The sequence below is a fragment of the Lissotriton helveticus genome, chromosome 2_1 (assembly GCF_964261635.1).
Source record: "Lissotriton helveticus chromosome 2_1, aLisHel1.1, whole genome shotgun sequence".
NCBI classification, from domain to species: domain Eukaryota; kingdom Metazoa; phylum Chordata; class Amphibia; order Caudata; family Salamandridae; genus Lissotriton; species Lissotriton helveticus.
This window is the reverse complement of record NC_136059.1, coordinates 250,479,785-250,506,422: the sequence shown is the minus strand read 5'-3', so window position 1 is coordinate 250,506,422 and position 26,638 is coordinate 250,479,785. Positions and strand designations below refer to the sequence as shown.

Below are 26,638 nucleotides of genomic sequence, written 5' to 3'. Positions count from 1 at the left end.
AAGGATTTAGTCCATAGTCCATAGTGTCTAGCTGAAATATAAACAGGTTAGCATTTGGCACGAAACATCAGTGACACCTATATAAGGGAAAAATGCACTTGGCGTATTCGCCCATTAAACATGCAATCAAACATTAGGGATAAGAACCCAAAATTAGCTGGCATTGGCGACTCCTGCAAAAAGAATAGGAATCACCTGGCATTAACATTAGATAGGAACACCTGTAATAAAACATCAGGTTTCTTCCCCCCTCCCTCTAGGGAATTATGCGTCAGGCAGGGCCAACTCAGGCCTTCATCCTTGGTAGCGGCTGTAATTACAGCAGACAGCATCCTGCATAACCCCTGTAAGAAAAGACATCATGGCCTACCAGCATCCACTAGCAGGCGGGAATAACCATAGGACTATTAAGCCACCTTCGCAAGCTCTACAGGGCATACAGAACCCCAGTGCTATAGCCTTAGGGAAAAGACCTGGGGAACATGACTTCTTAGCCCCCAACCTGCAACACAAACATCAGGTAGTGCATTGGCATCAATAACATTTGAACCAGGCTTGGATCCCTCTGCACTTGGGCATCAATCCCCTAGCTTAGGCGTAACACTGGGCATGTCATCACAGCACATTATCATTGGACCCCCATCACCATAAATGCATGGGTCTTATCATACCAGCAGGGGACACATTACCAAAGCTGCTTTGCCATAGGGCACCATCACCTGCGGTGTAAACAAAGGGGGAGGTTCAGCAGGGGTAGAAGCACAACCCAACTTCCCAAATAGACAAGTCCACTGTAGGGACAATTAGTCTCGGCCACGCTACCCACAGCGGGGAGTCCCTCCGGGTCCTCGGGGGGTATTACCCAGTCTCCAACAGAAGAGAGGTGGGGCAAGCACCGACCCTCTTCAGACGTCCCACTCACCGGCTGCTCCCGGGGATGTCCTGTGGGCTGTGGGCTCTCCTCCCGCTGCTGGCTCCTTTCTCAAGGAGGCCGGTCAGGAGACTCTTTGTGCTCTTCTCCGGTAAGCTCGGACCATTAAGCAGGATGAGGGGAGGGGCAGGCACCGACTCGCACCTCGACGCCCCCTCCCTCTCGCTTCATTATGGGTGGGCACAGCGGGACTTCCCTCCGGGGCTTCCTCACATCACCCCCGGTCTCGTGCTCCTTTGGGGGCGGGGGCCTAGTGCCAGGGAGGCTCCCGTCCAGCTCCTTCACCCTAACGGGCAACTGTCGCTCTTCGCGCGGGGCTCCTCTCTTCACGAGAGCCCCGCCGACACTGGCGCTCTTCCTCCTTCCTCCCGGGCCCCTCTCTCTGGGCCGGGGCACTCACCGGCGGGGTGGCCTCCCGCTCCGGTCTTCCAATCGGGGCTCCCTCCTGACCACGGGGGCCCCGCACCACCGTCGTTTCACCCGGGTCCCCCCTCCTTCCTCACAGGGACCCGGGGCTTAGACTCGGCTCCTCTCCTCTGGCTGTCAGCCGGCAGCCAATCAGTGCGCGGCGGGGGCGGCCCGATGACGCAGTCAGGCCCCCGTCACGTGAGGCAGGAGTCAGCGGCCTCTGGGCCTAGCGCGGACCTCTCTCCACTTCGGCGGCCCCCTCCTGACACCGGGGGTCGCTGCAACGATACGCCACACCGCGGGGAAAGGCCTCCTCGCAGCGCCGGGCTGCGGCGGTGAAATCGGCGGCACAAGGGGTAGGCTCCCTTTTTAATTAATTAATTAAATGGCGGACAGCGCGCCAAAACGAGAGTAGGCTCCTCCAGCTCAAGTCCCCTCCCAGTTTCCTCAGGCCACACAGCGCGATTCTCCTCACAGCTTCCTCAGCGCCCGGGCTGCGACAAGGGGTAGGCTCCCTTCTATTTAATTATTTATATGTCGCTCTTCACAGAAAAAGGGGCGCTTTTCTCAAAGGACAGCTCCTCCCTCAGCCCACACAGTCCTCAGGGCCGACAGCACTTCGAGGGCCACACCAATCACAGGGCACAGTCCCTTGGGGGCACAATCATCCCCGGGCAGCTCCACAGGCAGCAACAGTCTTTGGACACCCAGCGCTTAGGGGACGATACTGCAGTTTACAGCACTTGACAGCACTCCTCACAGGGGGGTAAACAGTCCCGCAGTCCGCCTCAGGGGCACACTCCTCACCTCCTGGGCGCTTCCTCACGCAGTGCTGGCGGGGTACCCGGTCCAAACAGCGTCAGTGACCTGGGTTGGGGCCCTCCCTTGTCAGGGGCCCAGCGGACAGCAGAGGGGGGAGTTTAGGGGTACAGGGCCCAGCTCACAGGCCCATGTGGCGGTAGCACCTCACAGCAGGTCCCCCTCCCTTCCTTGTCCCAGCGCTGACTGACTCTCTGGTGACACTTCACCCTATTTATACCCTCCTCCCAGGCAGTGCCAGGACCTTCTAGAATGTTGGCACATCTAGCCTAAACTGGTTCTAGGGGAGGGGGTGAACACCCTGGGTGCCAGGCTTTCCCTCCAAAAGCTAGGGGTAGCTGGGTAATATTATCTAGACCGCTGACCTATGTCAGTCCAGTGGCAAAACCCATGGCCATGGCATCCATTTTAAAAGCAATACATTTCAGTCAGGTGCAGTTTTAAAATGGGGGTGCAGTTTTAAAATGGGGGATTTTACAAGTGCTCACATTATGTCAGGTAATTACATTTTCACAAGGTGTCTCACACCACTCATGGCCTATACAGGTTTAATCCCATGGGGGAGACAATCCAGATAAGGGGGTCAAAAGCGAAAAATTTTGGGGGGAAAAGGCCAAGTCCAACACGACTCCCCCCCAGCCAAAAGCCAGGGTAGACATATCAATGCCTTGATGGGCTTCCCTGCTTGGGGCGGTAAAAGGTGGACGCAGGCCTGCAACTACAGGAGCACCTGCAGTCTCTCCTCCACTCTGGAACCCAATGGTTCTCTTTCGCAACCCTCCCTTCACCAACAAAACCACCCCACTGGTGTTCCCTAGTGGGATGTTTCTCCTTCCTAGAGTGGGAGGCTCTAGCCTCAGGCTTGTAATTCCCTTGGACCACTCTCTTCTCTCCAAACCGCCACTGGTCCACCCATCTGGGGTCTACACCCTCAGACTGACCAGCCCTTAGGGGCGAGGCTCTCCTCCCCCTACTTCTCCTCCTAGGGTTCCTCCATCTCCTACGCTGGGGGACACCCTCACACAACTCTCTCCCCAACCTGGAGCCCAAACCCACAGGCTGAACTGGTGACAGGGGCGAGTCCTCCCTCTCCCTGCACCCCCTCCCAGAGCTCCGCACCCTCCTAACTGGAGTAGTACCCCTGGGAGTCACTTCCGGGGGGACTCTGGTTACAGAGGTCCCTCCCACCAGGGCAGGCAAACCCTGTCCCTGGCCACCCAACCCAGGATCTGCGCCCTGTGGCTGAGCCGGTGACAGAGAAGAGACCTTCCTCCCTCTGCACCCCCTCCCAGAGTTCCGCACCCTCCCACTGGGAGTAGTACCCCTGGGAGTCAAAGTGGTAGGGACCTGAATTACAGGTACCCCACCTTCCAGGTCAGGCAACCCCTCAACCTGGAACCCCAGTCCAGGATCTAAACCCTGTGACTGGTCAGACCCCCGAACCACTGGAGCTCCAATTATTGAGGCTCCGGGTCCTCCTGACATGAGGGGATCCTTTCCTCTGGATGACGCATCGGGACAGCCTAGTCTCCCAACCGGAGGTTCTCTTAAAGAACACTCCAGGCCCGGTGACCACAGCTGGGGCCTCTCGGGACACCTCCCCGTCTCACTCCCTTCAGGATCACTTCCCTCAGCCTTCCCAGACGCTCTGGCACTTACCCAGAGGTCTGCCTCCCGTGCAAGTTCCCTGGGGTCTGAGAACCCGCACCGCAACAGATGGTGACGCAGTCTTGGGAAACAACTCCTCAGCATGTGCTCCCGGATAACGGCATGGCACAGCCCTTCCCAATCCTCCACTGCTCTCCTCACCACCCAATCCTCCAGTACAGTCCAACACTCCTCCTCAAACTCTCCCCAGGACTGATGGAACAGCTTTCCCCTGCACCTAAACACTAACCCGTCCTCCTCTTCCGGGGAATCAGGCACAGTCTCCTGGGCTTCGGGAGTGGGACTCCTTGCACTGGACCTACACTCGCTGCCACCACTGGATCCCACCCTCTTCGGTGAATCCAGACTCCTAAAACCACTCTCAGGGGACAACCTACCCACCTGAGCTGATTTCTCTCTGGCGAAGGCCCTCTCCGCCTCCGCCATCCTCTCCAGCGCTAGGACTTTTTCAGTCTCTAGTCGCTGCTCTTCTACCCTCAGCTGCGCTAAGCCCTCGGCATGCCTGAGCTTTGCCAGCGCCAGCTGATACTCCCTTTCTTCCCTCCTATCTACCCACTCTTCTGGGGACAGGGAAAGGGATGGGGCAGTGCCCCCGGGACTGGACCCAGTGCGAGACTCCCTATCTTCGGTGTCCTCCACAGCTACTGGCGTCTCTGCCCTGCTAGACTCTTCCTCCTCCTCATCGGAGCAACTACCTCCCAGGGTTCTGGATGGGGAGCCCTCTCTCTGGTCTCTAACCCACTGACCCTTCAAAACTTCGGGGGGGTAGTCAGACAAGTCCCCATTAATCTCCAAGGGCTCTCCCCTCTTGAGGGCCTCATAGAGAAACAAATTCCTCCTAATGTTCCCTACTGGGGGTATCCCTCTCTCCAGGAGGAAGTCTATCACCTCCTGTTCGGTGTACTCCATCAGTTCCACTTCCTGGTAAATCAACCCCATCGTGGCGAGGTACACCCGGGACACACCCTCCCAGTGGAGCAAGGGGACAATTCAGAATACTCTTCAGGAGGAAGCAATCAAAAACAATATTCAAACAATAATCCCCACCACAAGGCTCTACTTGTGGTGTAACCTGTGGCCGCTGTGGTACTGCGCAAACACAAGTCCTATCCCACCGCGCTGCCACCAAATGTTGGAATTGGGGGTTGCCCAAGTCTCAAAGGGGGTAGCATGGCATCAAGCGGGCAGGCCAAACTTGGAGGACATGTGAAGCACTCACGCAGTACCCTCAGTCAACACACCAGGCACACCACAGAAGAGGCAGGACACCAATTTGAGTTGGAAAATTAAGTAGTTTAGTATCTCCAACCTGCAAGGCAAAAATGCATCAACAGTGTCATCATAACACGGCGCCAACTGGCACCAGAGCCAAGTACTTCAGAGGGGGATTATTTACATGGGATAAAAAGGATTTAGTCCATAGTCCATAGTGTCTAGCTGAAATATAAACAGGTTAGCATTTGGCACGAAACATCAGTGACACCTATATAAGGGAAAAATGCACTTGGCGTATTCGCCCATTAAACATGCAATCAAACATTAGGGATAAGAACCCAAAATTAGCTGGCATTGGCGACTCCTGCAAAAAGAATAGGAATCACCTGGCATTAACATTAGATAGGAACACCTGTAATAAAACATCAGGTTTCTTCCCCCCTCCCTCTAGGGAATTATGCGTCAGGCAGGGCCAACTCAGGCCTTCATCCTTGGTAGCGGCTGTAATTACAGCAGACAGCATCCTGCATAACCCCTGTAAGAAAAGACATCATGGCCTACCAGCATCCACTAGCAGGCGGGAATAACCATAGGACTATTAAGCCACCTTCGCAAGCTCTACAGGGCATACAGAACCCCAGTGCTATAGCCTTAGGGAAAAGACCTGGGGAACATGACTTCTTAGCCCCCAACCTGCAACACAAACATCAGGTAGTGCATTGGCATCAATAACATTTGAACCAGGCTTGGATCCCTCTGCACTTGGGCATCAATCCCCTAGCTTAGGCGTAACACTGGGCATGTCATCACAGCACATTATCATTGGACCCCCATCACCATAAATGCATGGGTCTTATCATACCAGCAGGGGACACATTACCAGAGCTGCTTTGCCATAGGGCACCATCACCTGCGGTGTAAACAAAGGGGGAGGTTCAGCAGGGGTAGAAGCACAACCCAACTTCCCAAATAGACAAGTCCACTGTAGGGACAATTAGTCTCGGCCACGCTACCCACAGCGGGGAGTTCCTCCGGGTCCTCGGGGGGTATTACCCAGTCTCCAACAGAAGAGAGGTGGGGCAAGCACCGACCCTCTTCAGACGTCCCACTCACCGGCTGCTCCCGGGGATGTCCTGTGGGCTGTGGGCTCTCCTCCCGCTGCTGGCTCCTTTCTCAAGGAGGCCGGTCAGGAGACTCTTTGTGCTCTTCTCCGGTAAGCTCGGACCATTAAGCAGGATGAGGGGAGGGGCAGGCACCGACTCGCACCTCGACGCCCCCTCCCTCTCGCTTCATTATGGGTGGGCACAGCGGGACTTCCCTCCGGGGCTTCCTCACATCACCCCCGGTCTCGTGCTCCTTTGGGGGCGGGGGCCTAGTGCCAGGGAGGCTCCCGTCCAGCTCCTTCACCCTAACGGGCAACTGTCGCTCTTCGCGCGGGGCTCCTCTCTTCACGAGAGCCCCGCCGACACTGGCGCTCTTCCTCCTTCCTCCCGGGCCCCTCTCTCTGGGCCGGGGCACTCACCGGCGGGGTGGCCTCCCGCTCCGGTCTTCCAATCGGGGCTCCCTCCTGACCACGGGGGCCCCGCACCACCGTCGTTTCACCCGGGTCCCCCCTCCTTCCTCACAGGGACCCGGGGCTTAGACTCGGCTCCTCTCCTCTGGCTGTCAGCCGGCAGCCAATCAGTGCGCGGCGGGGGCGGCCCGATGACGCAGTCAGGCCCCCGTCACGTGAGGCAGGAGTCAGCGGCCTCCGGGCCTAGCGCGGACCTCTCTCCACTTCGGCGGCCCCCTCCTGACACCGGGGGTCGCTGCAACGATGCGCCACACCGCGGGGAAAGGCCTCCTCGCAGCGCCGGGCTGCGGCGGTGAAATCGGCGGCACAAGGGGTAGGCTCCCTTTTTAATTAATTAATTAAATGGCGGACAGCGCGCCAAAACGAGGGTAGGCTCCTCCAGCTCAAGTCCCCTCCCAGTTTCCTCAGGCCACACAGCGCGATTCTCCTCACAGCTTCCTCAGCGCCCGGGCTGCGACAAGGGGTAGGCTCCCTTCTATTTCATTATTTATATGTCGCTCTTCACAGAAAAAGGGGCGCTTTTCTCAAAGGACAGCTCCTCCCTCAGCCCACACAGTCCTCAGGGCCGACAGCACTTCGAGGGCCACACCAATCACAGGGCACAGTCCCTTGGGGGCACAATCATCCCCGGGCAGCTCCACAGGCAGCAACAGTCTTTGGACACCCAGCGCTTAGGGGACGATACTGCAGTTTACAGCACTTGACAGCACTCCTCACAGGGGGGTAAACAGTCCCGCAGTCCGCCTCAGGGGCACACTCCTCACCTCCTGGGCGCTTCCTCACGCAGTGCTGGCGGGGTACCCGGTCCAAACAGCGTCAGTGACCTGGGTTGGGGCCCTCCCTTGTCAGGGGCCCAGGGGACAGCAGAGGGGGGAGTTTAGGGGTACAGGGCCCAGCTCACAGGCCCATGTGGCGGTAGCACCTCACAGCAGGTCCCCCTCCCTTCCTTGTCCCAGCGCTGACTGACTCTCTGGTGACACTTCACCCTATTTATACCCTCCTCCCAGGCAGTGCCAGGACCTTCTAGAATGTTGGCACATCTAGCCTAAACTGGTTCTAGGGGAGGGGGTGAACACCCTGGGTGCCAGGCTTTCCCTCCAAAAGCTAGGGGTAGCTGGGTAATATTATCTAGACCGCTGACCTATGTCAGTCCAGTGGCAAAACCCATGGCCATGGCATCCATTTTAAAAGCAATACATTTCAGTCAGGTGCAGTTTTAAAATGGGGGTGCAGTTTTAAAATGGGGGATTTTACAAGTGCTCACATTATGTCAGGTAATTACATTTTCACAAGGTGTCTCACACCACTCATGGCCTATACAGGTTTAATCCTATGGGGGAGACAATCCAGATAAGGGGGTCAAAAGCGAAACATTTTGGGGGGAAAAGGCCAAGTCCAACAGCAAGCCATAAAGTATTAGGAAAATTCTGTCACTGGTATATTGTATGTAATGTTTGGGCTAATGTGTCCACTAATAGCAAAGAGCTGGTCCTAGCAAATTGAGGTAATTTTTTACATAAGGGGCACCCGTAGGACATTTTAAATACCGAATTGGGTGAATTCATGGGGACTGTCAGGTTTCATTAACTAGTTGCACCATGAACGGATTTGAATAGTTAGTGACTGTTATGTCAGAGCCTATGGCTGTTCTCCCCTAGAAGAATATAGAATATTAATTGTGCAATTATTATGTAACTTCAGCAATGTTAATTATTGGGATTTCATCAGGATTAGGGTTGGAATAATTCAGGGTCGAAGGTCATATGATGTCACTTCCTGTGACATCATTGAAGTCAAAGGGTATATGATGTCACCTCTGCTACCCCTGGGATTTTGGTGATTCGACGTCCATGAGTGTATGTCAATAATTTGCGTAATGACGCAGTAGATTTTATTTGCAGCTGCTTCATTCAGGTCCTGGCCACAAACAAATAAGAATTTCAATGTTGCTTTCTTTATCTGTACGCATTTTACACAGGCTGGCGTTGCACTGAGACTCCACCAGTGCCAGCATTGATTCTGCACTTCGACTGCGACAAACTCACTGGAAGAACGCTTTCAGTGTCCTGGCTACCTCTCCCCTATCTCATTACCAGTTGTAGCATCCTGCCAGCCCAGGTACTCGCCAATAACCACGCTACACATGGAGAGTAACTTTACACGTGTTTAATCCGCTGTGTAAGTCAGAACTCAATATTCTAAGCCTGCCTTCAACTCATCTCGCCAACGCTTACGTCACAGGCCTAAGAGTACAGTGGGGACCAAAAGTTATTTTTTCGCAATTTTATATAGCACAAACTCAACCCGAAGGTTTCAGAGCGCTTACATGAGCACCAGTTTGTGGTGATCTGGCTGCTTTACATCATTATCTATGTCATGAGAATCTAGAATGTATTATGTTTTGCCTGTCTGAAGCATTCCATGTTACACAGTTACTTGGGGGATCTGCTTCAGCTGTGGTCAATAAATCTACATCTTGAAGTATCAATGTTTGGTGATATTTACTTCATTACAATTTGACGACAATTTGGCCACAGCAAAGAATCCACGCGTTAAAGGAGGATATATATATATATCAAACAACAATTGTCAAAGAAGAGGCACCAATTGCCAGAGAAGAGGATTGTCTCATATGAACAAAACTTGGAACAAACTCCTTTCAACTCAATTGATACAGGCTTGTATATCTTCTCCTTTTTATTTTTTAATTCTGCGCTGAATAATAATTATTGACTTTGGATTGATCAGTTTTCACAAGCTGTTGACAGTTTGCTATCTAGACAAGCATTTCCAGTTGTGAGCTGAGTGCAAAGATGATAATTAACTTTTCTGCATTTTTGAGGCGATGCTTAGTTTTAATGAGCTGTGAAAGTTACCTTTTTAAGGAAAACATCCACGAGCCTGTTTCCTTTCATGTGCGACTCTGTCCTCTCATATAAAATAACCTGCAGTGTGTTCCTGACTTAATTCTACTATTTGCCTGTTGTAAACATTGAGTGAAACCTGTCAAGTGAAAGAAGAGCTGTGATTTTTGTTCGTGGAAAATACATTTAAGTTGCTTTGTGTTCGTTTAATTGAGTGGTTCTAAATTGACAGTTCAAGTTTTGAAAGTAAATACACTTTGTGTGAGGAGCAAAGCTTCGTATTTAAACTCAATTGAATACAGATGTAAATGCGTCACGAACGCGCAATTAATATGATTGCCAAGGTGCATATGCATGATTTGCTGTCTCAGGGTCATGATGTTTCTTTCCATGATTCCAGTGCTGTATCCAAGACACCTTTCCATACTGTTCCTCCTACAGTTTCCTCTCCTGATTCCCATGTTGCTGTACCTAAGTCCAACTCATATCCGTTATCTGTACGTAGGAACGGTAGGAGAAATATAGTCAGACCCTTAAGGTTTCGTGATTGATGTCTTCTTTTAACCATATTTTTCTTTGCAACAATTCTTTCCCATTGCTTTTAGGTTTTTCATGTTATGTATTATTTTATTGTTGTTGTGTTATTTTCAACATAGTTATCTTTGTTCAAGTTATTCACTTTCATGTAAAGAAGGGAGATGTTGTGGTGATCTGGCTGCTTTACATCATTATCTATGTCATGAGAATCTAGATTGTATTATGTTTTGCCTGTCTGAAGCATTCCATGTTACACAGTAACTTGGGGGATCTGCTTCAGCTGTGGTCAATAAATCTACATCTTGAAGTATCAATGTTTGGTGAAATTTACTTCATTACACAGTTGCATTACCGACCAACACATTCTTTTTAGGTCTCGGCCTGACGTAAGCAGCGCATGCCTTCTTGGAATCGATATGATTCCAGAAGCTTCGTCCCAGCTCCCCCTTAAGTTTTGATTTGTGCGCGTCGTTTTGCATCACAAATGATGCCAAAGGCAGTGCACTGATTGCACTGAAGGCATGTCAATCCCTATTGCTACCCTGTCTCCTTTGATCCATGCCCAGCGGGATTGGATCTCTCCCTGGCAGCGGAAGACAGTGTCTCCTATTTAGCCGCTACTCACTTTTTTGTTAGCATTTGCCTATGGCAAAGGCAGCTGCGTGTTTATTTTTGCATCGCGCTTTCACTTGAAGTGAAATCGCTAAGCAATTATAAACACGCAGCTGCCTTTGCCAAAGCCGAGAGCTTGTTATGTATTGACGCACTTCAGACTGCGTTTGCCGGGGGGGAAACGTGATGGCTCTGCACTCCTGCGAGCGCTGGTGAAAACACAAGTGTGTTGTGGCGCTACAGTGTAAGGAGTGAAATGATGGTACATTCCTTGTGTTCCCCACAACGGGGGCGGGGATCCAAACTTGACCAGCTCTCCCTGCCCACAGGAAGCAAGACACCGGAACGAACGTGAGTGGACTGTGTTGTTTCTCACAGAAACACAATATGCTCCGTTGCGTGGAAACCTAGCGGGGCGGATCACACGAACGCCACAGCAGTCGTACTTAATTGACCCGTTATCAATACATATGTCAAAAGTGACAACAGTCACGGTTCCAGTAACAGTCTGACCTAGACTCCTTCGTAGAAGCTGTTATTATGTCCCAGCTCAGGGGCTCTCTTGACATGCATTGTAGTTGGATGAAAGGTTGAGTCGACCAAGCGTGAAGTACAGATTCCTAGATCGATACTTAACCCACTCAGACATCTACTGACATTTAACTTTGGGGTCCCGTTGTTTTGAAAGCTTCAAGAATTGACTGAGAATGATGGACTTGACGTGATTTGTACAAGATTACACCGTATCGTCGTGAAGGAGTTAGAGTAGCAGTCGAGGGCGAGTTGAGAGCTCGAGGTAAGCTAGCTCTCCCATGTATTAAGGTTTCTCGCTCCAGGGCCTCCCCTTCCCTGAACGCGCTCCCCAGAAGACGAGCAAGCTCCTATATTGTACTGGCAGTGCCACGCCCTCTGGGCGCTTTCCACTACTGCTGGAGCGAGTAGTCCATGCTCAAGCCTAGACTGATCGTCTATGGAGCGTTTTTTTAATCTGTTGCTTTTGTGCCCCTTGATCAATGAGCGTTAATGAGTGACAGCCGGATCAGTGCGCGCTGCTGCTGTGTGCTCCTTGTAGCCGGGTGCTTTTGAAAACCTTGGCAAGCGGGGCGTGACTCCACTGGTCCCACCGGGCACCCACCCACCACACGGCAGAACCTGCACTGTCTTTCCTGAGTACGTGACAGACACCCACTACTGTGCTACCCACTGCACACACTTCAGAAGGATGAAGGGCAAGGTTAGTCCAGCTGGGATTAGAACCACTGCTTGGAGGCTACAGGACAATTTCTGCAGTAGGCGCACAACCCATTGACCTATCCAGGATGAGAATGCTATCAGGATAAAGATGTGAGAGATATGTCCTGTCCAGTACCACTTAAAAGTGATCACTACTAGTGATTGAATCCAAAGCGGTAATTAATACTAGCACGATCGTATTCTGTTATCAATCTCTAGCTTGAAGATTGGTTTCGGAGTGAGCCTCCACTTGTTGTAATGTGAAATGTACTTGTTATTTTGACCTTCAAGTGAAATACAAAATGTAATACCTCTTGTTCAGCATTCAGTTACTGGCAGTACGCATCTCTTCATTTGAGGGCAGGGGCCATCTTCTTAGATCTCCCTTGGGAGAGAGTCATTTAGCTTTTTTGTTTATCTGTAGCCTACCTCCTCTAAGGGTAGGTAGCAGTAAGGGATAGCAGGTAAAACTACTGCTACCTCTCTTTTTCTTTATGCAGCTTTATATAGCGCGAACTCCATCAGAAGGTATTGGTGCGCTTTACACAAGCACCAGTTACGTTATAAAAGGATACATTTATTTATGTAGGCACAGGGAGACTAAGTGATTTGCCCAGAGTAACAGGATGTGGAGTGGACCCTGAGGCTGTAACCTTGGTTTCCCAGCTCCAAGGTCGGCAGCTCTGGCTGGGAGACAACATCCTCTCATGGAATTGAGACTAAACTACATTAATCACTCTACACCAAACGTGCCAGAGGCGCAGGCCTGAGAGGTAGTAGCATAGTTGAGTAAGTAGGAAACTGTTTTCCATGGTTAGAAACTCTAGGGGACTGGATGAGTAATTAGCCATGTCTGCTCAAGCTGTTGGTGAGATGTTTACACATGGATGTACTGAGCTTGCCTGACACACATCAGAATTGGGTGATCATGATGTTAACACTTGTTATAGCACTACAAAGGCGGAAACTGCTGCACCTATACAATCTGTCATTTTTATAGAAAGCACTCATAATTATAATGTAGTTATGCATATGCAATCATGAAGTATGCTGCAAGGTGGCCACCTCGCTGCAGGTTATCAAAAACGCAATTTCTGGGCTTTTCAGCCACAAAGCAGAGCTGTTCGTTGAGATTTGCCCTTCGAAGCAAACCAGCGACCACACCCGTAATGCATTCTTTTGTTTTACCAAAACCCAGTTCTCGAAAACTTTCCATAATAAAAGGAGCGACATGGCCGCTTTAAGAGGGGAGGCTGGTGTATGTTATGGGGTTATGTCTTTATCTCCCCCACCCTTAAGGGTTACGTTGGCATGTAGTCCATTTGTTAAACGATTATCGTCGCACTTCCCCTTCATTGGGTGGTCTGTCATGGGCACCATATACCTGTTTGCAAGTAATTGGCCAACCCTTCCCTTTATGGCACAATATTGTGAGCAGTATTGCCTCCACCCAAAGGCACTCTGGTTACAGGACTTAAGCTGAAGGTTGCAGAATACGAGCATACTCTGTGGAACCTCCTCCCCCAATACACACAAACGCACAAAAAAACTCCATTGGCAACATCTGCTATGCATTTGCAGAGCCAATATACTATGGAATGGGCAAACACAGTGTTATACACCCCAAGCCTGTTTTGGCTTATAACAACACGTGTGTGTTTAAGCCCATGGCATCGTTTAAACAATAATAGGTCTCGCCTTCCATTAACTTAAAGCCATTTGCTTTGTTATACAATACCATCAGCAAAGCAAATGGCTTTAACTTAATCAAAGGCGCGTCCTATTGCATTTTCAGTGCTTGTTTTTTTTAATAGGCACAGGGAGATCAAGTGATTCGCCCAGAATCAAAGGCTACTGGTGCCTCCCGCCAGACTCGAACATGGTTACCCACTTCAAAGTCTGCTGCTAGCCCTAAACCACAACCTGTCCTCATTTCTGGGTTTTTTTTATTTACAAAACACAACATATTTGTAATCAAATGTTGGAGCGTGCAGGCGCAGTTCTTTGCCTACGTAGTAATTGAGTATTGACCAGGGCATTCATAATGTGAGCAGTGTCCGGGTCACTGTGTCAGTTTCTTCAGCTGTTGACGTCGCACGCAGGAAACAATGTGTACGTCCTTGCGGCTAGGGGTGGGGTCAGCAGCTGACACTGACAGGCGCCCGGGGAGCAGGGGGCGGGGCAGCACAGCTGTTGCAGGGCTGCCACTTCCTGCTCCACAGTCACGTGACGACGGCGGCCGCAGAGCGCGAGGATGTCTGCGGGTTGAAAATGGCGGACTTCTCCGAGCTTCGGGTGAGGGGTGTGCGCGTCTGGCGACTTTGGGGGCGCGGCTCTGGCTGGCGGGAGCGGGGCGGGTCCCGCTTCTAGGGTGGGGATGAGGCCATGAGGGGCGCTGTGTCTATAAGGGGGGGGAAGGGGAACAGGCCACCAACGTCAGCAGCAAGCAGACGCTTCCGCAAGGTTTTTGTTGTTTATAAAGCCATTCCTACCTAGGGGGCTTAACGGGATAGTGCTGAAGTGAAATCTAAACTGGTTGTCATTGGACTGAAATACTTTGCGAATAGCGACGTGCCCTCAGCCTGTTGTATTCCCTCAGTGGCAATCTGGTGCTTTATTATTTGTGTGTATGGGCTTGTAAAATAAGAAACAGGACCACGGCAAGGTTGTGGCTCGGCGACATTCCCAGAACCGCATCCTTGACCAGTGACATGCCTTCCACCAATGTTTAGTCATGTTTACAGTTTTGTATAGCGCGAGCTCAAACTCCTGGCACCGGAGCTCTTTACTCGAGCACTGGTCACACCTCACAATGCCTGGTTTGCTTTTAGACATGGGAAGATCATGTGTATAGCCCAGAATCACAACATGTGGTGCTCACTCCAAGACCTGATCCCCCACGCCCCCTGTTTCAAAGTCGGCAGCTCCGACCGTATCACCACATCCTCTCCCAGTATTATAATCGCAATCATTACGGGCAGGGCACAAGTCCTAAAACAAGAAGTGTGGGGACTGACCAGTTTAGGCAGTTGGCAAGTGTTATCATGACGCGTGCCATCACAGCGCATGATGTCACGACGCGTGACATTGCACATGACATCAGAGGATGTGATCTCACTGGAAGTGACATCACAAGAAGTGACATCAGATATTAAGACCTCACACACGTTTATCAGGTAGATCATGAGGACGTTTAAGCGCACTATGAGATTTAACAAATGAGTTTTGGCGTTGAGGTTGTGCCAAATAAGTGAAGCAATCCTGAAGAAAAATCTGGACCGCACCTAATAAATATTTTTAAACCCTGACACAAAGAAGTTAGCAACAAGGAGAAGCATGGTAGTAGATGATCTTGCCAAGTCTACATTTTAAAATATTTGATTGGGTTAAGGCTTCTGCTCTGAAGGCGCCCAGTAAATCTCAGGGAATAGTAATAATGGTGAGATAACTCTGGTAATTAATGCACTTGCTGGAGAGATCTGTGTTTTGTGAAGTCCCAGAATTGAAGTAGTAGAGAAGGTAAATGTCTCCTGCAAAGCAAATCATCTGACACGCAGATGACAGATTTGTATTTTATATAGATAGTAAAGTGGGCTGCGGCTTTTAACACAGAGATCCTTTTGTTACCTGCAGTTCATAAATGTAATCATTCTAAAAGGCCACAGTGTAGTATAAAGGACATGTGACTCCTAAACCTTGTAACTCTCGCTGTCTTATGTAACTCATCTTGTACATTGATTTACACATGTACATGATTTATTGTCAATGTATAAGGTGTATGTTACGTAAAGAGCTCTGACGCCTAAAAGAAATAAAATAGTGCTATTGAAGTTATTTGTGTATATACTGGGGCAGACAAACACACCTGACGTTCTTATAGTACATGCACTTATATACAGGGACAGAACAAAGGCAAAAGCTGCCTCTCTTAAGTACTTGTAAAGAGATAACAAGCTGTGTGACTTTTTTTCCCCTTCGTGGTATTTACATTGAAGTATGAGCTTCCAGCCCCCCTCCAGTCAGGATATTCTAACAAAAGGAGGCCTGATGGCCCCTTAAGATCAGCCCAGCTGGAGGTGAACAAGAATCTCCCTCACTGCCCGCACATTGCTGCTGGCTATCGAAAGCAGACAACGTGCAGGCGCTGTTAAATGTATCCCGGTGTCTAAAAATTACACCGGACACGTTTAACATATTTCTGTGGGGCCCGACTTGGCAGGGGGGACGGTGTCCACCCTGTGAAAAGAGTGGGAGGACGTTGTGTACCTGCGTGTACCCCCGACTCGTGCGATGATTACGGGTATTATAGGTGGAAGTGGGGGGACACTACAATCCAGAAAACTAGTTGTCTCCACAGCAAGATTTCAGGCCCGACCCTAGTCTGCTGAGCATATGGAGGCATGTTGGTTGTATCTGTGCATCACAGACATATAATGTAGCCAGCAGGTAACTTACCTCAATGTTGTGATATGTCATGTGATCTGAAGAGGAAGGGTCAGACAGCCACAGCCTGTCAACAGAAACATAATGTTTCAAAATATAAACATCTGACTCGTCGTGGCTTAGCATTATTCTGCTGCTTTGAAACCTTAACGTGAAAATAAATTTCTATTCGTTATTCTGCCGTGAATACAGTGCATTTTTTATCTGTATATCTTCCTAATATAAGATTGACTATTTGTGAAAGGGGGAGTCTGCCGAAACCTAAAGTTTTAGTGGCCTCTCGCCTCAAATCTGTAGATACTGTGCAAGGCATTGGCAATCCCTTGTTTCACGCACTTCATTACCACATGTTGCTATGCAGTGGTTTATATTAATAAACACTGATACGTAGACCAAATGAAAATTGTATTGCACGTTTCAACGGAATCGCCATGATGTGTAATTGCCAATTCAGGGTGGACCTTTTCAGCTTTCAAACAGAAATATGGAGCATGCGCATTTACCCATTAAGCTTTCAAACTATAGATTGGGGTGCTCCTTAACTCCCAATTGCTACAGGTTCGCTTTTAAGAGGTCTTCGAGGATCACAGTGGAGAGGTTGAACGTTTCGTCTCTAGTATAAAGTACTTTATGATAGCTCTGTCACTATCTGATTAATAAGTATAGGTGTGAGGGGTATACGTCAAACTAAATGTGAATTGTTGGAGCTATGTGGGTAGTGGAGCACTAGAAGAGGGGTGCATGGCCTAGATGTATAGTTAGAGTTGCTTTCCTGTATCACCAGTATTGGAATAACAGTTCAAGTTGCGGATTAGAATCAAGGTCCACAGTCATTGTAGGAACCTGTATTAGGTAGCGTGATGTAACACATAGCAAGTTAGAGGTGCCTAGTGGAAACTAACTTGTTGGCTTAGTACAGAGCATAGCACTGCTTGCTGCAGATCAAGACGGGGTGGGTAGCATAGCGTGTCCCCACACTTCTCTTGCCGATGTGACTAAACTCTGACCTGAAGCAACACTTGCCATTCCTTCATCAATTATTTGCTATCCAAGGTCTGCCAGTGCTCCAAGATCCTGCCTCGCAGCACAGCTTCTGCTCCAATACTGATTTATAAGGCCTTGCTACAGGCAGCTTTGTAATAAGTACTACACAGAGTGGACTTCGTGTCAGCAATCACTTGCTTTTGAGTAGACCGCATAGTAAAGTGATGTTCACCCCTGTCGTGAGTAACCCAACTGCATGTGAAGCTGGTATCCTGAGTTTCTTTAGTCCTTCATGAAAATTGCCATTGGGGTTCATGGGGGTGGCGGGGAGTGAGGGGGTTGAGTCAGCAGATTCAATTGTTAGGAGAGAAGTGTTCTGGAAAGGGCCTGGTCCTTCTGTCTTTCCCTTGAGTGGCCCATCCGAGGTGCATAGCTGCATACCTATTGTGCTCTGAAAATGCACCAAACCAATTCCTGGACTTTAGACAGTGGATCCACATCCTGTGTCCGAAAATCATGTATAAGCCACATGTTCTCACTTTGTTCCTGTACCAATCTTCATCACTATGAATGGTAGAACTCCTTAGAGTATTCAGAGAGCTCCTATAATCCAGGGCTAGTATTGCTGCTGGCAAGTCACCTTGAGTGAGGGGTCATCACCTCAATGCTGCACATCATAAAGGAAAGTTGTGGGTCTGCCTTACACCTGTGAGACTGCCTGCTGCGATGGGAGAAGGTGACTTGTTCTGCAGGACCCTAATGCCCAAGGAGGAGAAGTACAGCTGTCAAGCACGGAGAGGGAAGCATCTCAGAAGAAGTGGACTACTATGTGGGAGTGTGCCTGGAGTTGGCTTGAGTGTGACCAAGGGGTCTCCCTTTGTATCCAAGGTAACCTAATGTGAATTTATGAATCAGCAGTGCTCCTGTTCCAAAAACCACCACAGAAGAAGACCAGAGGACCTGTGCTGACAGTGCCTTTGCTGCAACCCGCAACCCAGCACCCTGGACCTGTTAAAGGAATCCCCCAGCTGCTAGTGCTAGAACTGACCAATTGGAGAGCCTTCAATTGTGCTGCTGGAGTTCTAAGTGGGACAGTTAGGCACACACGTGACTCCACTTCAGACTGGGTCACTGGAACCAAGCTGTACCTGGCCGAAGAACCCTAACTAGGGCAAACCGATTTTAGGTTGCTTGTGTGCAAGATCAGGAAGCACCTAGCAGTTCTGGCTCGACTGCACCCATTGGAGCAGGGTTAAGACTGATTTACATATGGCTGAGTCCTATTTTTTTTTTTTATTGAGCAGGGCCATCAAGAAGCATCCAATATTTACACATAAATACTTCAAGCTTAAACCAAAATACAAAATCTTTGTTCATTAATCATTGATTACCGATGGCATCAGCCCCAAAAAAAAAAAATCAACAAAAAACTCCCAAACCCGCAAACATTTCTCAATTGCCCCCATCCGTTTGGCATAGGTTCTTCGAACCGCTTCGTTCGTTTCATCTTCATCAACCATTTCTCAAACAAAGGTATTTTTGATGATCTCCAGTTTTGTAAAATTAATGAACGAGCAAACAACATAACAATAGCAAGAAAAAGTCCTTCAGTTTTCGATAGTATAACCTCCCTAGTACCTATCGCGAACAAAGCAGCTTCTGCTGAGGGTTTGTACAATATTTTAATCGCCCTGCTAATATATGCAAATATTTTTTCCCAAAATTTTATCAGCTTGGGGCAAGGAAAAAAAAATATGCCGCCATCCCCCTTCCCCTAGAGTACCACAGCGAAAACAACTATCTGCCACCGCTGTATATATTTTATTTAATGCTTCTCCGGTATAATATGCCACCCAGTGGGCAAGAAATGCCATTCTTTTATAGTTAGCAGCTCTCAAAACCTTGTTTCCTGTGGTTGAAATCTTTTGCCATTCTTGATAAGAAAAACACATTGTGTTTGAACTGCGAGTTTCTCCAGCATCTTTAAAACCAACGGAGATTCGTCTTGAGAGTTCATTAAACGATACCAATTGCCCACTCCAGACAGTTTCGATATATATAATGCAGAAGCAATTCTTTCTGGGGGGATATTAAAAATAAGATTGTATTTTTTCAAAAAATGAATAAATAAAAAAAAAGAAGGTTTATTGGGACCAAGGCTTCTGGCCTGTACTACTTCCCAAATAATCATCCTGCCCTGAATACCAAATTGATTAACTGTCCTCAAGCCAGAATCATTCAATTTTTTCAATTGAGTAGAATGAATATATAAGCCTAGATCTCGACACTTGGTTAATTTTAATGAAAAAAACCCAGAGAAATCTTTTTGTTTAAAAATAGTACGAAGTTTATTTGAAAAGTCTACTAACGTTTTATATCTTGTTCTCTTTGGGAGTTTGGATGTCTTTAAAAAAGTAGGAAGTTGAGTTCCGGCTTCTTGAATCATTTTGTTGACAAAATAATTGTCGACCTGATGCGGATTAGACAATGAACATGCTACATAATCAAAAAATGATGAATCATAATATAAACGAATATTTGGAAGTGCCAAACCGCCCAACTGAATATCTAATTGCAGAGTTGGCAACTTAACTGTCCTTTTATTGCATACAAATGACCTAATCATTGAATCGATCCTTTTAAAAAAAAAAAACTAGCGTTAACCTTAATCAGCATATTAGTAAAAAGAAATATCAAAAGAGGTAAAATAAACATCTTAATCAGTGCCACACATCCTATTAAAGTTAGAGAAAGATTGGTCCATTTATCCAGCAGTTTCTGAATCTTTATACTGGTGGCTTCATTATTATTCTTAACTAACTCCCCATAATGGCCTGTAACGTGTATTCCCAAATACCGTATGGGATCGGTTTTTGATGCCTGTTGTTTTAAATCTTCTGGGAGGAATTCAGGCCCAGTGTTTAACATTAAAATTTCAGTTTTGCGGGGATTGATTTTATAGCCCCCTGTTTGTTTGAATTTCCTAAATTCTGACATTGTTGACTGCAGATTAAATTTTTCTGGAGCTAGGTACAGAATAGCGTCATCATCGAAAAGTTTCAATTTCGCCATTCCGTAGATCGGAGCTCTAATATTCCTATTAGCTCGTAATCTAATTGCGAGAGGTTCAATAAAAAAGGTAAATAAGAGGGGTGACAAGGGGCAACCTTGCCTGGACCCACGATTTATATCTATTAACCCTGTTTGGGCCCCATTAACTATTATCTGTGCCTGTGCTCCAAGGTAGATGTTTTTAAGCATAGCTATTACTAAAGATTGGATTCCAAACCAAAAAAGTTAATAAAATAATGAGTCACAATTAACTAAATCGAAAGCTTTTTCTGCATCTACCATCATGATACAGGCAGGTGTCTTATTGATATTAAAATAATCTAGAGCTTGAATCAAAAAACGAGTGTTGGTCGTCGTCATGCGACCTGCTATAAACCCCGCTTGATCACCGTGGATTACTTCCTTGGCTGCAGAAGTGAATCACCGAGCCCAAATCTTCATAAACATTTTATAGTCGACGTGTAGTAGACTGATGGGTCGATAAGAATTCAAATTATTAGACTGTTTGCCCTTTTTTTACGAAACTAATTACTATCGCTCTTTTCAATTCTGAAGATACCGACTCACCAGTTTTAATATGATCAAATAATATTTCCAAAAATGGGGTCAACTCCTTCGCAAACATTTTAATAAAATTCGATCGGGATTCTGTCCTCGCCACAAGCTTTTGCTCCGGCCAAAGATTTAATACCTGCTGAAAGCTCGGCTTCTGTAATTCTCTTCTGCAGTAACATATCTACACACTGACATATTATAGGTAATTGAAGTGAAGCGAAATACTCCTGGATCATCTCTGGGTTAACCGGATATTTGGTGGTATATACTTGTTGAAAGTGATCAACAAAAATTCGAGCAATGTCAGCTCTATCAGTTACTAATGTATTTGTTTTGGGATCTAATATTTCTACGATACAGGCGTATTCTTGTTGAGCCCTAGTTGAACAAGCTAGCATCTGTCCAACTATTTGGCTTTCTTCATACACCTTCTGCAAATATGTCTGAGAGCTATTTATTTCTTCTATGACAAAAAAATCTCTTAATGTCTTTCTGGCCTGTTCCAACTGAGCCCGACATGTGGAGCCAACGAGTTTAGAATCATAAACCAACGACTGTTGAAGCTGTGCGGTTTGTCCTAGACTTTCCCTAGTTTTCCTGGTGGAAGCAGCTATCATCTGCCCGCGGGCTGCAGCCTTAAAACCACCCCAGACAGAAAACATACCAGCTGTCCCTTCATTAGTAGTAAAATAATCTAGTAACCAGAGTCTAAACTCTTCAAGCCATACTGAATCTTGAAGGAGAAGGCGGTCCGTCTGCCACTTGGACCTGCTCTTTTTAGAAGAACCCATTTCAGTGCCAACCTGAACATAAGAATGATCAGAAAAAGCATTCACACCAATGTCTGCATCTCTAAGAGACAATGAGCGTTACATCAATAAAAAATCTATTTGGGATGCAGTTTGCTGTTGGTGTGAAGAGCAAATATATTGACGAACATTCTGATTAAGCAAACGCCATGCATCAATTAGCTGAAGATCTTCTACCAAAGCTTTAAAGACCTTCTTAGTTTTAAGTTTCAGTTGTTTTTTTCCTGTATTCGAAGTATCCATTTTCAAATCCTGATTATAATTGAAATCGTCCTCAAACACAATTTGCCCCGAGACCCCTATCAGGAGTTTGTAGAGTGTACGTAATGCAAATACATCGTCAGTTATTGGACCATAATAACTAACTAAATTCAGAAGCGTTCCGTTTAACGAGACCTGTACCCAAATCCACCTTCCCTTTGTTCCTGAAAAACCATCCAATCAAATTCCCGAGAGAAATAAATAGCAACCCACCGCATTGCAACACCCACAGAAGCAAAAAAACTCTTCAAAACATACCTGGAATATAACATTTTGAGCTGTTTGTTTTCAGATGAGTTTCCTGAAAGAAAATAATTTGAGGTTTTAGAGTAACTAGCCACCTAATCAAACCACCGTATTTACGTCTATTCAATATTCCATTGACTTTAACAGAATCGGACATTTACTGGATAAACTCATTCTAACAGATAGACAAGGAAAAAAATGAGAAACATAAGAAGAAACAATGTAAGCTGCAGTTCTATACTCATTTGATTCCTACACCATTTAGCATTTTCCTGATAGCACCTGCTCATGTTTTCTGTTAGCCCAAACCACCCTAACCCTCCCTCACCTTCCCCCAACAACATCCCCAAAAGCCATCCCACCCGTAGGAAATGCGGCAAGCCCCGCTATCCGCTTTCTCCCCCCTCAGTGCTGGTGCCCTGATATTGCACCAAAAAGTGACTCCCCTCCACCCCCCACAAAAGCGGAACCGAATCCTCAAGATCAAGACTCTTCAAAGACCTAGAATCCAGTAATCAAATATTCAAAAGGAATTTCTTAGAAGAAACAGCAACGCTAAATACTTCTTTTCTAGTTTGGACATAAAATAGCATTCTAGAATAACAAGAAAATTATTTTCCGACTGAAATTGCCTTAAGCAATTCCTGTGCTTCTTCAATACGAGTAATCAAATTAAACTTTCCCTGCACAAGAACTTTGAGTTTGGATTGTTGCGCAATAGAAGCTTGTGCCCCTTGAGCTATGAACAGGTATAATAACTTGACAAATTCTTTGCGTCTTCTAGCTGCCGCCGCAGACATGTCAGAAAAAATTCTACATTTAGCTCCATTTTCGGTTTCGAACTCTCAGCTGGATTGCCTGATACAAAAGCTTTTCCTTTATGCGATAGTCCGCAAAGTTAACACGTATCGTGCGAGGGAACTTCTTGTTGAGAGGAAGATGAGCGGGAACACAATGAGTCCTAGTTAACGTTAAGTCACCGGAAAACTCAGGTATCACAGCCTTCTTCATAAAAGATTCGACCCACTTAGATGTATCGGCCCCTTCAAGGCATTTCGAAACACCAACTATCCGAAGATTAGAGCGACGTGAAAAATTCTCAAGTTCTTCAATCTTATTCTCCATAATTGCTTTTTCCCGAGAGACTGAATCCACTTGCTGAAGAACACTATTCATTTGATCCTCAAGGGAGGAAATCCTAGATTCAGCCTCATGAACACGGACAGGAAGACTAGCAACTGCTTCCTCTATCTTTCCCAAATGCTGCTGTATAGATACAATTTCTAACTGATGTGTTTTCTTCATGTCTCTGATTTCTTCAAGAATCATGTTTAGCATAGTTTTATATCCATCTGGTATGAAACAGCCTTCTCATTCTGGAATATAGAATCAGATTATTTAGCTCCTTGCTGTAACTCATTGTTATCTGCACCGGTCATGGGATCTGATAAAATAGTACTGTTTTCCAGAGAGGATTTGGTCGCTGAAAGCATTTGTTGACTTCAATCAATCAATCAATCAAGTCATTTATAGAGCGCACTACTCACCCGTAGGGTCTCAAGGCGCTGGGATGGGGGGGGTGCCGTTACTGCTCGAACAGCCAGGTCTTGAGCTTCTTCCTGAAGGAGAGGTGGTCTTGGGTCAGGCGCAGGTCGGTCGGGAGTGAGTTCCAGGTCTTGGCAGCCAGGTAGGAGAAGGAGCAAGCATGCTGGTCTTGCTTATCCGACTGACCCCGAGCCAGGATGGTACCATTAGATTGAGTTAGAGAGTCATTTACGCTGGTAAGGTGGAGAGAGGGTAGAGACTGAGGAAGCGGAGTCGCGATAGCCCTAGCCACAGTCAAAGCAGTAGGTTGAAGTGGGACCAAGGGACCCAGAGCTGGCTGTAATTCTTCTACCTGTACCTGTGGGGCCTGTCCGTCTGGGAAAGGCGTCCCTGGCAGAGTAACCAAGTTTTTATCCCTCTAAGCATCTTCTGAAGCCTCCATCGAACTTATCTCTTTTAAGGAGGGATCATCGGTTTCTGAGCTTTGAGAGCTGAAGGAGGACTCACTATGATGCATTTTACTTCCTGCTTTGGTCAAAGTGTGGTTCAGCTTGGCTTTTGCTAAACGTGTTTTTTGCAGCAATCGCTGCATCCGCTTTAGCTGCTGCAGCAGCCAGCTTCAGCTGTTTCTTCATTGTGTAACTTGTATAGGTTGAGCTCTATACTCCAACTTCTAATCACCAAATGAAAAATCTACACAAGTCTCTAGCTAAGTTTCTCGCTGTCTGCACCGATCCCGCCCCCTCCTCCTGCTGCTCTCCTCCTACCACTGTTTGAATTCGGTCCTTATGCAGCCTTCCAGCTCCTCCAGCATATTCCCAGGGGTTTTTTTTTAGGCGTTTTAAGTTCACTATAAAGTCGCTTGCTTGGCTTGGGTTCTTGAGGCTCGCTTTCTTTTCCACCCCAGCCTTTAGCAGGCTCAATACAATCAGAGCAAGTCTCTAACCAGTCCTACCAGTCTCTAACTGAGTCTCATTTCATTCAATTAAATAAGTCTCACCGCTTTCCCAACGCTCACCTCCTGGCTCAGTTATACTAGCCACCCGCTCTCCCAGCCTTTTCCCCTGGCATTTTCCCATAGTTTCCTCAGCTTTTAAGTAGCCACTGTTCTTGTTCTGTTCTGTGCTGTAAGCCGCACCACACCGCAGCAGCAGATCGGCAGGTCTGGAGATTAAGCACCGGACCGGACAGGACGCCAAGCCGCCATTACAGACAGCACACACATGGGGGATATGCTGGTTTAGCGGTAACGATGCCTCCCGAGAGGTGAAGAAAAAAACATGAAGTGGCTCCATTTTCTCCAAGCCTGCCAAGTCCAGCTCCTTAATTGGATGGTGAGCGGATGGTAAACGGCACTCGAAAATTGCCGTGAAGCAGAGCCGCAAGCGAAGAGGAGATCTAACTGCAGCGCCTGACCTCAGCGCTCACCACACCTGACTGCAGAGTCGCCATCTCCCTGAGGGGGAGGAGCATCACTGCAGCTACGTGCTAGCGGGAAGCTCCGTAGCCGCCATTCGGCCTACAGTCCATATGGCTGAGTCCTAACTGAGGTGCCATTGTGTCCAAAATAACAGTGGACTGGGATGCGGCCTGAGCAATTATCAGTGACTGGGATTAATTCAAGCATTCCTTCCTTCACTTTTTGTATACTTCAGGCTGCAGCTTCTAGTGGCACGGCACAGAAAGGAGGCAGTGGGGGGCGTCCGAACGAGGCCAGCTAGCACCATTGCATGCCCCGTGGAGTTGAAGTCTGTACATCCACACTTAGATATCAAGAGTGCGTTTCACCTCAGGGAAGGCCAACACCTCTAGAAAACATTGGCTGACAATTTGACGAACAGATATGCTGTGACTTTGAGATTATTGCAGCCTGCTTCACAGAATTTCACAGTTAAGGTATGCAGACCGATCAATGGACCTCAGAACTTTGGAAAACTATTCTTTCACCATAATGAAACTATGCCAGAATCCAAAGCTTCAGTTTTCCCGAGCATTCATCCTCTGAGCATCAATAGAATACCTTGCTGGTATGCTTCTTATTCTTTACACATATATTTTGTGATTAAAGTACTTCTCTTTTTCTTAAAAGCTCTGGAGTGGGTATTTGTTTGTTTGGGCATTTGTTTGTTGTGTCCATTGTTTGAGTGCTTGAGTTCTGAGTCTCTAGCCCGTGCATTACTTCCCTGAGATGCTTCGAACTGCTTGCTCTTGCTACCATGAGAGGCAACGGCAGAAGGGCAGTACTTAGTCAAATTTACATCTCTAAATAGGACGGCTGTGACCTAGTAGCCTCTGTCTGCCCTGTGGCCCATGAACAAGGTTTGATATAGGGTTTTATTGTTAATGATTTGCAGATATTTAACAGCGGGGCAAACACCAACACGTTCTTGATGTCGGTGCTTGCCCTGCTGTGATTGCTGTATTTGTTTTGTAAGAGGAGGGTCCCCGCCGGTGCTCCCATCATCTTCCCCACCCTGCCCATGGGCATTTCACCACCTCCAACTGCAGCGTGGTTTAATGAGGTGCTGCAGTACAGGCAGCAAAATGTCCCTCTGCAACATAAATGCGGCACAGTGTTTGCATACTCTTATTTATTGGATGGCCTTCCTCTTTATTTTGTGCCTGGCTCGTCCCCAGAGCATAGTTGTCTACAGTTGTTTTTGGCGTGATAGGATGCATCTTTCCCCTGCTGATGTCATGGAACTCAATTTTTATTGCCAGTTGCAGTGCGTTGCCAACTTGCATCACTTAATACGACGGGCATCTTGAACGCATAGAAAATATAACCTTTTATGGTTTCAAAGTGGCTGCTCATTGTTTGATGCAGTGTGATGACACAACCCATGTTGCATTAGAGCATGAG

At 47.6% G+C, this 26,638-nt stretch overlaps 1 protein-coding gene across 4 annotated transcripts in view; it reads left to right on the top strand.

The window, feature by feature from the left end:
• The first annotated feature begins 14,017 nt into the window (after positions 1–14,017).
• PIAS2 (protein inhibitor of activated STAT 2) overlaps positions 14,018–26,638 on the top strand; it is a 490,095-nt gene continuing 477,474 nt past the window's right edge. For 2 of the 4 annotated variants that reach the window (XM_078674770.1, XM_078674769.1), the window contains exon 1: positions 14,018–14,155. In XM_078674770.1, coding sequence (XP_078530896.1) covers positions 14,132–14,155 — 24 coding nt within the window. In that variant the 5' untranslated portion in view covers positions 14,018–14,131. The remainder of the gene's footprint in view (positions 14,156–26,638) is intronic. The other 2 variants (XM_078674772.1, XM_078674771.1) reach the window with 1 other exon arrangement.